General features: G+C 43.6%; 2 protein-coding genes across 2 annotated transcripts in view; one reads left to right on the top strand and one right to left on the bottom strand.

Annotated features, from left to right (window-relative positions):
• Positions 1-13,043, top strand: part of RSPH14 (radial spoke head 14 homolog) — a 241,662-nt gene that overhangs the window by 28,844 nt on the left and 199,775 nt on the right. The gene's annotated exons all lie outside the window — the stretch shown is intronic.
• RAB36 (RAB36, member RAS oncogene family) overlaps positions 1-13,043 on the bottom strand; it is a 38,170-nt gene that overhangs the window by 2,180 nt on the left and 22,947 nt on the right. The window contains exons 8-9 of the mRNA XM_083148077.1: positions 4,379-4,469; positions 4,164-4,283 (exon numbers count right to left, since the gene is read on the bottom strand). Of these exons, the coding sequence (XP_083004203.1) occupies positions 4,164-4,283; positions 4,379-4,469 (211 nt within the window). The remainder of the gene's footprint in view (positions 1-4,163; positions 4,284-4,378; positions 4,470-13,043) is intronic.

Below are 13,043 nucleotides of genomic sequence, written 5' to 3'. Positions count from 1 at the left end.
AAATACAGCACTGTAATCTCAGCAGTACATTGAGATCAAACATGGTAACACATCCAGAAATACAATAGGTTTTGTCATTGTATGTTAGAAAAGAACATCATTAACATGTCTAGTCTGCTGGAACACTTAGAACAGAATACTTTGAAACTTTAGCCACATTAATATATCACTCTCTATTTGATCACTTTTCAAGCTTAGTACATCTGGCTCCCCCCGCTGCCCGGCAGCAGCCAGCGTCTTCTCCCTGCCTGGCGCCCTGCTCCTGCTATCACCGCAACAGCTTCCTCCTGCCCGGCTCCCTATGCAGCCTCCCCTCCCTGGCTTTCTATTAGCCGGCATCCCCGCCAGCTGCCGTCCCCCGCACGGCTCCGGGCTGCACAGAAGATTTAGCAAATCTTCTGTGCAGCCCGTCCGACCTCCCGACTCCACGGGAAGTCTACAGGTTCGATTTGGGTGAAATTGTGTCCAAATCGCATAGTGTATGGGGGCCTTTAAGGACAAGATTGCTGATTGTCCCAGCAGCTCCCCAGGAAGGGTCACTATCGACTTCATGTGTGAAATTTTGTATGTGATTTATCACATGCAACTCCTGGGGAGCTGTAGGTGGAGGGAGCAGGGTGGCAGCGGATGCCGGCGAGTGGACCATGGCGCCGGGAAGGGGAAGTCGGGCCGTAGGCGCACAAAAAAAAAATCCCATACAAATGAATGGGAAGCTACTGATTGGCTGAGACCTCTCTCAGACAATCAGCGATTAGCTGAGAGAGGTCTCAGCCAATCAGTGACTGCCCATTCATTTGCATGGGCTTTTTTTTTTTTGCAAGTTCACCGGCTGCCTGGCTTCCCCTGCTTCCTCCACCCGGCTCTCTGGTCACCGGCATTGTGCGCCCGCTGCTATCCCCTGCCAGCCCGGCTTTGGGCTGCACATAAGATTTAGCAAGCACACGTGCCACCATCGCCCACAGCAGGCCCTGCTGCTTCCACTATATAAAACATTCATTCAGCCCCTCCCCAGCATGTCACATGCCACCCTGAAACAATAAGCAGAGAAGACCATCATAATAGCAAACTAGTAACCTATAAGATCAATAACTGTGTAAAAGTGACTAAAAAAAACTTTTATTTCAAAATATAATAATGAATGTACACCAAATATCTAATGTAACAATTGTTAACCTAAGCTGGTGACAATATATGTATATGCATAAAGAAGCTATAATTGTACAGTAGGTCCGAATACAGAGACTGAGTTCAATTCACTATATAGCTGCTTCTGAAAAATATACAATTCATCTACATGTCTCTGTTCTATATATTAACAGATGTACATACCATAGGGAGCTCAAGAACTAATAAGGAGAAATACTATAGGAAGAGAAAGAACTGAGGAGAAATGCTATAGGGAGCACAGTAACTAATGAGGAGGAACACTATAGGGAGAGCCATGACTAATGAGGGAAACACTATAGGGAGAGCAGGAACTGATGAGGGGAAACACTGTAGGGAGAGCAATGACTAATGAGGGAAACACTATAGGGAGAGCAGGAACTGATGAGGGGAAACACTGTAGGGAGAGCCATAATATGAACTAATGGGCAAATACTATAGGAAGAGCAGGGCATAATGAGGATACACATTATAGGGAGAGCAGTAACTGATGAGGGGAAACACTGTGGGTAGAGCCATAATATGGACTAATGAGGGAATCGCTACAGGAAGAGCAGGGCATAATTAGGAGACACATGATAGCGGGCGCAGAAACTAATGAAGAGGAACACTATAGAGAGGGCTATGACTAATGAGGGAAACACTATAGGGAGCGCAGGAACTGATGAGGGGAAACACTGTAGTGAAAGCCATAATATGGACTAATGAGGGAAACTAATAAGAAAATACAGTATAGGGATAGCAGGAACTAATGCAAGACACACTATAGGGAGAGTATGGACTAATGAGAAAATACAATATGATATAGGGAGAGTAGGGACTAATGAGATATACTCTATAGGGAGAGCTTGAACTAATAAGAAGAAACAATATAGGGAGAGTAGAGACAAATGAAAATACACATTATAGGGAGAGCTTGGAGTAATGAGAAGATGCAAGAAAGGGAGAGCTTGGACCAATAAGAAGAAACAATGTAGGGAGAGCTTGGACTAATGAGAAGACACAATATAGGGAGAACTTGGACTAATAAGAAGATCCAATATAGAGAGAGCTTGGACAAATAAGAAGATACAATGTAGGGAGTGCTTGGACCAATAAGAAGATACAATATAGGGAGAGTTTGGACTAATGAGAAGATGCAATATAGGGAGAACCTGGACCAATAAGAAGATACAATATAGGTAGAGCTTGGACTAATGAGAAGATACAATATAGGGAGAGCTTGGACTAATGAGAAGACACAATATAGGGAGAACTTGGACTAATAAGAAGATCCAATATAGAGATAGCTTGGACCAATAAGAAGATACAGTATAGGGAGTGCTTGGACCAATAAGAAGATACAATTTAGGGAGAGTTTGAACTAATGAGAAAATGCAATATAAGGAGAACTTGGACCAATAAGAAGATACAATAAGGTAGAGCTTGGACTAATGAGGAGATACAATATAGGGAGAGCTTGGACTAATGAGAAGACACAATATAGGGAGAACTTGGACCAATGAGAAGATACAACATAGGGAGAGCTTGGACCAATACAAAGATACAATATAGGGAGAGCTTGGACCAATGAGAATAAACAAAATAGTGAGAGCTTGGACTAATGAGAAGATACAATATAGAAAGAGCTTGGACTAATGATAAGATACAATATAGGGAGAGCAGGGACAGCTACAGACCTTACAGGCTAGTTGCTGTGGGTTGGCCCCTCCTCTTGGACCATCCTTGTACTGTACTCACTCCACACTTTATATGTTCCTCCATTCTTCCCCCTCAGCTTCACCTTCGCCCCCCCACCCACCTTCCTCCATATAGACATATCCATATAAATACAGATATATAGATACATTTAACTGTCATCTAAGTGGGTGGCGTTGGCTAATTTTAGCTGCCCCTGAGGGGCGACAGTCAGAGGTTCAGGGGCATAAAAATTAAGTTATACCTTGCCACCCTAACCTGACAACATTGTGGCACCCCTGCATCCATGGACATATAAAAGGGCATTTTGGCACTATATGCTGATGGACGGGAGAGTTTGGAAGCAGGTAAAACCGCCTTTGCTGCATTGTTGATTAGCTTTAACAGAGTCTTTTTAGATGTTGACATTGAACAGTCCAGGTTTTAAGGCTATCCGAGCTTGAGCACAGATTACTTAGTTAATACTTCAATCATTTTGAGGTACCCAATGTTTGAAACCAGGACAGTGTAGGGTAGTGTAAGGACTTAAGGCCCCCATACACCCGATTTCCCTTGAGCTCCCCTAGCAGCTCCCTGGGAGGGCTTACATCCGACTTAATGTGCCATAATTTGCATGCAATTTAACGCATGTAAAAGGGAAATCGGATGTGATACTATCAGAAATAGATTTTTATAAAAATGTTATATTTTGGCTTTGAATTAAAAAAATCTGGTTGTAAAATTACTAATGTTGTTTCAAATTTTTGTCCCTCTGCCCACACTAGCAGTGCCCAGTGTGAACTCAAGTGACATGCCAACCTTGCCCAATTACCAAATGGCTGGCTCTTTCTAATATGTCTGGCCAAACTGGAAAGTAAGCTTGCTACTTGGTATGTTTGCCAGATGCCGCTCTGACAGTCGAGATTCTGACGGTCATTAGTCCGACATCGGAATCCCAACTGTTAAATGCCCAACAGTCGGGATCACACGCCCCCGTCAGAGTCCGGGATTCTGATGTTGGACTAATGACTGTAAGGATCCCGACTGTCTAAGCAGTTTAGCAAAAGGATTGGCTCATATGTGGGCACTTTAAACTAATCACATGAGAGGACTGTTCTATGCCTACAAGATACCTTCACTTCACTTGAATCAGTCTGCACTAGCAATCTGGGTTATGACTTGATAACACATAGACATGCATAGTTTAATTATTACACTGATGGCAAATAGAAAGCTTCCATTATATACCTGGTGAATTTAGACAGACCCCCTTATCCGTCCCACTATAAAGAGCATAGTCAAACATACAGAACAGTACGTACGTATGAGACTGCCAGTTCCAATCTGAGTTACACACTGTTTGTTTTTCTCCAGCTCCCTTTTCATGGACTGTTCGAAAGTCACAGCGGCCACACGGAAGAAGAAATCCTTCACATTTTCACCTGGGGAACAGAAACACCATTATGTTTAGTGCCACTCAATAAATGAATAGTCATATGAATAGTGGTCCACTAATAGTTGAAATAGCCATCTTTACCTGTTTTTGCTGACACAGACCAGTATTCTGCTTGCATCTCCACAGCAAATTTTAAGGCATCTTGTTCTGTCCGTTCACACTCTGCCTCTGACTACAAAAAAAAAAAAAAAAATTTCTTTGGGAAACCAAGATAAGTCAAGGAAATACAATAGTCAGTCTTGAGTTCCACCTCAACCATGGCCCTGAGCACTAATTCCAACAGAAAAGCTTGTCCCAGCGTCTTCTTCTGGCATGGCGTATGTGATGTCATGTCATCACCGCTGCTGAAGTGAAGACGATCCCAGGATTGGCCACCCTACTGCCAATGTTTTAGGATTCACGTTGAGAAGACATGGCAAAATAATCATTCTTAATGATTGGTTGATATTGATAATACCAGGTAGAGCATATTTGCGTCCACTAACACAGAAAAATGTCATGTCCCCTTTATTGAATCATGTTCATCATTTCATATATTGCATGAACAACCTAGCAATTAAGCCCTGCATGTATGTAATCCCCTTGCTTACATGGAAATTAAGAAGAAAAATCCCACTTTTTTTTGGATTAGCCTTCGTAGATATTTTGTCACAGCCTGGTGTCTAATACCCCTTTTCCATTGACATAAAAATCCTGGATTTTTTGCACATGAACGCACAACTACCTGGGATTTTTGGCAGTGGAAATGGTGATGAAGGATTTTTACCCTGGTCACACGCAGGCTTTTTAGCGGATCTTTTTCAGGTAACGAGCAGCGGAAACAGCTTGTACCCGGTATATTCGCATTATTATATTATACATTATGCAGGCGCCTCATGCTGCCTGCCTGGTGATCCTGGCAAATGTGTTGTGATCCTGGCAAGCTGCCTGCCTACTGGTCCCTTCCCGCTGCCCTGCTGTGGGGACTGACGGCCATGCTGCCCACTCGCTGCCTGGCCGTCGGTCCCAACTCTCTACCCTGCTTTCCCAGGTTTTCCATGTCAGTGGAAATAGTGTCCACCCGGGAAAAAACAGGGAATACAGTGCAGTGGAAACGGTGACAAGAGAGTGGAGACCCACCAAAATCGCCAGCATGTCAGGTGTGTGTGTGTGTGTGTGTGTAATTAGAATTTTCTTACAGCTGTGCAATTCCATTCAAACATGATTAGGGACCAATTTACAGTAAAGGAGCAAAGTAAAAAACAGGTGTGGCCTATTAGGTTGAAAATATCTAGGTCAAAACCAAAAGGTTGACATGCACATGGTTGACAGTGACAAAAGATCAGCACAAGCAAAAGGTCAACAGATGAAAAGGTGGACGTGAGTTTTTGATGTGTTTTTTGGTGCCAATGTCAACAGCTGAGAGCAGTGAACTGCGCATATGTAACAGTATCATGGACACCCACGGAGGGAGAAAGTTTCGGGATTTCGGTGGTCGGGATTCCAGTGTCGGGATTCTGAACGCCGGGATCCCGACCGCCGGCAAATTGACCGCATCCCGTATGGCCCTCTGCGACGGCGATGCGCGGTCCCGCGTTTTGCTATTGCCTGACTAGATTTATACTGCATGCAGTATAAATCTAGTTATCGCCTGTGTTCTCTCTATTGAGAACACGGGTAGTGACAGATTGCTGATGCAGCGCTGTGTGCTGCGCGATCTGCGCTGAGCGATGCTATATCATCTCATGGTCCAATCAGAACCTGGGGGCAGGGCAAAAAAGAATGCTGGGGGCAGAGCTATGCTCTGTGTCCCGACACCTTGGGGAAAAAAGAATGTATTCAGTTATGCTGTGCCATCGATGTTTGAAAACCATCTGGTTCTACCCCATCGATGGTAAAACTATTGTACATTAGTCATAAACCATCGATGATTACATATCATCGATAACCAATCGCCATCCCTACTGTATTATCTCTTGGTAATGACTACTTTACAAGGAAGAAGGTGGGTTGCAGGAGATCTTCCAGGAGTACGGGAGACTACCTGAAGAATCACATGTCTCCCGCAACTTCCAGCAGAGTAGTTCACAGGCCTACTCAAAGGCACATCATTGCTTATAAAACATATGCTCCTAATGAAACATGAAGTGACAGCATCAGAACTCCCCATTTATGCAGATAGTACTTACAGGAGGTTAAACATATAGGGGGATATTCAATGCAGGGTCACAATTGTTGGGCTGGCCCCACAGCCGTGACCCTGTCCTATTCTCGGCCGGCTCGACACTGATTTAGCAGGCCGGATTCAATGTCTCTCCTGCCGAGGGCTGCGAGAAGCAGACGGAAATCGTCAAGCTGCAGCCAGGAGCTTGACAAGTCACGGCTGTTCTCGGCAGAATGCGCCCGACTGCTTGTTAAGTCAGGCACGTTCTGCCGACATCCCTGTTCAATGCTGTCGGGGAAAACAGCATTGAATAGGGCCCCGCCGCTATTTCCCCCGTCGGGAATAGTGGTGGGATATTGCATATCCCCCATAATCTATCATCATTTGTACTTTGTATATACACAATTTTACTCTAATTTAATGTATATTGTTCTGTGCAGCAATATATATATACATATATACTGAATATATTTACTGAATAATTGTATTTTGTTATCTGATTCTGAATGACAATATAAATGCTGAAATTGAATACTACCCATTATAAACATAGTTACCATACATGGGAACAGTTAACCTAAGGTACATAGCTGCTCAGCAGAACCGGAGCCCCTAGCAACAAACATTTAATGAATAATGTAGATTAATAATTAAAAGAGACAGATGTTACCAAGCACCTTTATATGCAACTGAAAGCTAAACTAGAACATGTCTATTCATAACATGTAACATTCTTATCATAAAATTATCTTTACACTATATGGACATAAACAGAAAATGGATCCATTCGTCACTTTCCGATACCGTAGGTATATACAGCTCCGGTGCCTTCTGGAACACTATATGGACAAAAATAATTGGATGCCTTTCCATTACAAACACAGGGACAATAATGACATTGTATTCAAATGCATATGCTTTCATATGGAACAGGTTCCCCTTTTGCAGCTACAACCAGTGGCGTAGCTAAGTTTTGGGCACCCTCCGCCGTTAGGGGGGGGGCGCCCCCCGCCGCCGCCCCGCCAGGCACCCCCCCTGCCACCCCGCCGCCCATGCAAACCCCCCAAATCGCCCGCAGCCTTACCTATTGCGCTGGTCCCGGTGGCTCCGTTCTTTAGCTGAGGACCACCACAAAATGGCCGCCCCCATACAGCAGACAGTTTCAGAGAACAGTATGCTATATGGGGGCGGCCATTTTGTGGTGGTCCTCAGTAGAACGGAGCCGCCGGGACCAGCGAGATAGGTAAGTCTGCGGGGGATTGGGGGGGGGTGTGTGTGTGTGTGTGTAACTATAGCACCGCAGCCCCCGGCGCCCTCACATGCACAGTGCCCCCCCCCCGGGGGCTGCGGTGCTATAGTTACGCCGCTGGCTACAACAGCTTCCACTCTTGGATGGCTTTCCACAAGAGTGTTTTTGTTGGAATTTTTGCCCATTCATTCTGTAGAGCATTTATTAGGTCAGACACTGATGTTGCAAGATAAGGCTTGTCTAGCAATATCTATTCCGGTTCATCCCAAAGGACCTTTGGCAAAGGTGCTCAATGGGGTTGAGGAAAGGGCCAATTCTGCAAATATGTGGATCTGAAAATGTTCTTCAGTGAATACTGGGATACTTTCAACATGGTATTTGCCGCTATCAAGAATAATTCAGTGTTCTAATGGGGCCTACGCACGTAGCGATGAAAGGCCATTGTCTGAGCAATGTTACTACATCGCTTACAAAATGCCCCCACATTGCTCAGTGTGTAGGGGCATAGTGATAGCATCGCTATCGCCCTGGCAATTAATATCCAGCTTGCTGGATAAATCAAGTTAATCGCCGGGGTCAGGGCCAGTGGAGAACATGGCCCTGACAGTTCGCTCAGAACACAGCGCTGGCACATGCGCTGGCAGGTGTGGGGGCTATGCTGCATTGAGCAGCATGGCCCTCGTTCTGAGATAGTATAGATAGACTGTGCCGCACTGTCTATTTCTATTTTCGAATTATGATTGGTGAGGCAAACAAAACATGGGGCCAGATGTATCAAGCTTCAAAATGTGATAAAATGGAGAGTGATAAACAGCCAGCTCCTAACTGCCATGTTACAGGCTAGGTTTGAGAAATGACAGGTAAGAGCTGATTGTCTGGTTATTTATAACTCTCCACTTTATCACTTTTTGAAGTTTGATCATTTTGCCCATGGTGTGATTTGCACTAACTTGCTATCTTTTTTGACTATATAGTCATAATCAATAGTTCAAATCGCACTGTTTGCACACACATTAGTTTCTTCCTGCACGCAATCTATCTATATATAAAATGGATGTATGTCTGTATACATGTGTGTATGTTCCAGCATAACTCTGGGGTCCCAGGGGCCCAAAAAGGGGTCCAGCCACTACACAAAGTAGGTCAGGGAAGCAAAATATCCAGCATAACTTTGGAATGTCTGGAGCAATTTACACCAAACATGATTTACAATCTGGAAAAAAATACTGTGGGGTCCCAGGGCCCCAAAAAGGGGTCCGCCCACTACACAAAGTGGGTCAGGAAATCAAGATATGGCAAAGTTGCATAACATAGAGGGGTTAGAGGACATCGATCGGGTCCAGATTAGGTTCTCGGACACTTAGACCCCCAATCCTGACCCCGTCGGGGGGCCCAAAAAGGGGTCCGGCCACTAAACAATGTGTGCCAGGGATGCAACATATGGCAAAGTTGCATAACATAGAGGGGGTAGAGGACATTCATTGGGTCTACATTTGGTTCACAGCTACACTCACATTCCCGACACCGCCACGGGCCCAAAAAGGGGTCTGGCCACTACAAAGTGGGTCAGGGAGGCAAGATATGGAGTTGCATAACATAAAGAGGGTAAACAATATGGAGTTTAAGAAGTAAAAACTGTGCTCAGATGCAGGAGATCACCACAGGCAGATGTATGCCGGTCACACCATGGGCATGGTGAGCGGTTAAGCTTAAAACAAAAGAAGGATGAAGTTAAATTAATGCTAATTACACAACCAAACCCGGGCAATGCCAGGTACCTCAGCTAATTAGTAATATTTAATTAACCCCTTCCTGACAGAGCCAGTTTTTGCGTTCCTGACAGAGCCCTTTTTTTCAAATCTGACATGTATCACTTAAGTGGGGATAACTTTTTTTTGCTTTTACTTATCCCAGTGATTTTGAGATTGTTTTTTCGTGACACATTGTACTTCAAATTAGTGGTAAATTTGGGTCGATACAGTCTGTGTTTTTTTGTGAAAAATACCAAAATGTCGTAAAAAAATGGAAAATTTAGCAATTTGCAAAATGTTAAATTTTCTGCTTGTGAGACAAATAATCATACCACTCAAAATAGTTAATAACTAACATAGACCATATGTCTACTTTATGTTTCCATCATTATTTCAACTTCCTTTTAATTTTTTTGGACACTAGGAGGCTTACAATATGAATAGCAAATTCTCAAATTTTCAAGAAAATTTCAAACACTGATTTTTTTAGGGACCAGTTCAGTTCTGATGTGACTTTGAGGGACTTGTATGTGAGACACCCCCATAAATGATACCATTTCAAAAACTGCACCCCTCACAGTATTCAAAACAGCATTTTGGAAGTTTGTTAACCCTTTAATTAAAACAAAGTGTAGGTGAAATTTCAAAATTTCATTTTTTTTGCAGATTTGCAATTTTAATACATTTTTCTAAGGAACACAGTACATTTTACTAGAGAAATGTGACTAAAAATTGATTCCCCCAATTCTTTTGTTTTCATAAATATCCTATATGTGGCCCTAGTGTGCACGTTGACCAAACCACAGGCTTCATAATAGAAGGAGCACCTACTTGATTTTGGAGCCTCCTTTTTATGAGATTATTTTTTAGGCACCATGTAGGTTTATAGGCACCATAAGATGCTAAAATTTAGGAACCCCCCCACAAGTGACCCCATTTTGCAAACTACACCCCTCAGGGAATTCATCTAGGGGTATAGTGTACATTTCAAACCCCCATGGGTTTCACCAATTGTGGTACAACTGGGCAGTGAAAATGAAAAATTAAATTTTTTACACAAAAATGCAGTTCTGGCTCAAAATTTTTCATTTTCAGAAGGTATGATGGAGAAAAAGCACCCCAAAATCTGTGCCCCAATTTCTCCCGAGTACGGCAATGCCTCACATGTGACCAAAAAATACCATTTGGGTGCATGGCAGGACTCAGAAAGGAAGGAGTGATTTTTGGATTTTGCAGCTCAGATTCTGGTGGAATGTTGGTGGGTGCTATGTTGCATTAGCAAGACCCCCCAAGCACCAATACAGTGGAATCCCCCCACAAGTGACCCCATTTTGCAAACTACACCCCTCAGGGAATTCATCTAGGGGTATAGTGTACATTTCAAACCCCCAGGGGTTTCACCAATTTTGATACAACTGGGCAGTGAAAATGAAAAATTACATTTTTTTACACAAAAATGCAGTTCTGGCTCAAAATTTTTCATTTTCAGAAGGTATGAAGGAGAAAAAGCACCCCAAAATCTGTGCCCCAATTTCTCCCGAGTACGGCAATGCCTCACATGTGACCAAAAAATACCATTTGGGTGCATGGCAGGACTCAGAAAGGAAGGAGTGATTTTTGGATTTTGCAGCTCAGATTCTGGTGGAATGTTGGTGGGTGCTATGTTGCATTAGCAAGACCCCCCAAGCACCAATACAGTGGAATCCCCCCACAAGTGACCCCATTTTGCAAACTACACCCCTCAGGGAATTCATCTAGGGGTATAGTGTACATTTCAAACCCCCAGGGGTTTCACCAATTTTGATACAACTGGGCAGTGAAAATGAAAAATTACATTTTTTTTACACAAAAATGCAGTTCTGGCTCAACATTTTTCATTTTCAGAAGGTATGAAGGAGAAAAAGCACCCCAAAATCTGTGCCCCAATTTCTCCCGAGTACGGCAATGCCTCACATGTGACCAAAAAATACCATTTGGGTGCATGGCAGGACTCAGAAGGGAAGGAGTGATTTTTGGATTTTGCAGCTCAGATTCTGGTGGAATTTTGGTGGGTGCTATGTCGCATTAGCAAGACCCCCCAAGCACCAATACAGTGGAACCCCCCACAAGTGACCCCATTTTGCAAACTACACCCCTCAGGGAATTCATCTAGGGGTATAGTGTACATTTCAAACCCCCAGGGGTTTCACCAATTTTGATACAACTGGGCTGTGCAAATGCAAAATTACATTTTTTACACAAAAATGCAGTTCTGGCTCAAAATTTTTCATTTTCACAAGGAATGAAGGAGACAAAGCACCCCAAAATCTGTGCCCCAATTTCTCCCGAGTACGGCAATGCCTCACATGTGACCAAAAAATACCATTTGGGTGCATGGCAGGACTCAGAAGGGAAGGAGTGATTTTTGGATTTTGCAGCTCAGATTCTGGTGGAATTTTGGTGGGTGCTATGTCGCATTACCAAGACCCCCCAAGCACCAATACAGTGGAACCCCCCCACAAGTGACCCCATTTTGCAAACTACACCCCTCAGGGAATTCATCTAGGGGTATAGTGTACATTTCAAACCCCCAGGGGTTTCACCAATTTTGATACAACTGGGCAGTGAAAATGAAAAATTAAATTTTTTTACACAAAAATGCAATTCTGGCTCAAAATTTTTCATTTTCAGAAGGTATGAAGGAGAAAAAGCACCCCAAAATCTGTGCCCCAATTTCTCCCGAGTACGGCAATGCCTCACATGTGACCAAAAAATACCATTTGGGTGCATGGCAGGACTCAGAAGGGAAGGAGTGATTTTTGGATTTTGCAGCTCAGATTCTGGTGGAATTTTGGTGGGTGCTATGTCGCATTAGCAAGACCCCCCAAGCACCAATACAGTGGAACCCCCCACAAGTGACCCCATTTTGCAAACTACACCCCTCAGGGAATTCATCTAGGGGTATAGTGTACATTTCAAACCCCCAGGGGTTTCACCAATTTTGATACAACTGGGCTGTGCAAATGCAAAATTACATTTTTTACACAAAAATGCAGTTCTGGCTCAAAATTTTTCATTTTCACAAGGAATGAAGGAGACAAAGCACCCCAAAATCTGTGCCCCAATTTCTCCCGAGTACGGCAATGCCTCACATGTGACCAAAAAATACCATTTGGGTGCATGGCAGGACTCAGAAGGGAAGGAGTGATTTTTGGATTTTGCAGCTCAGATTCTGGTGGAATTTTGGTGGGTGCTATGTCGCATTACCAAGACCCCCCAAGCACCAATACAGTGGAACCCCCCCACAAGTGACCCCATTTTGCAAACTACACCCCTCAGGGAATTCATCTAGGGGTATAGTGTACATTTCAAACCCCCAGGGGTTTCACCAATTTTGATACAACTGGGCAGTGAAAATGAAAAATTTAATTTTTTTACACAAAAATGCAATTCTGGCTCAAAATTTTTCATTTTCAGAAGGTATGAAGGAGAAAAAGCACCCCAAAATCTGTGCCCCAATTTCTCCCGAGTACGGCAATGCCTCACATGTGACCAAAAAATACCATTTGGGTGCATGGCAGGACTCAGAAGGGAAAAAGTGATTTTTGGATTTTGCAGCTCAGA

This window comes from Crinia signifera, chromosome 1, assembly GCF_055691185.1.
Source record: "Crinia signifera chromosome 1, ASM5569118v1, whole genome shotgun sequence".
Lineage (NCBI taxonomy): Eukaryota > Metazoa > Chordata > Amphibia > Anura > Myobatrachidae > Crinia > Crinia signifera.
The sequence above is the reverse complement of the archived record's forward strand: the minus strand, read 5'-3'. Positions and strand labels throughout refer to the sequence as shown.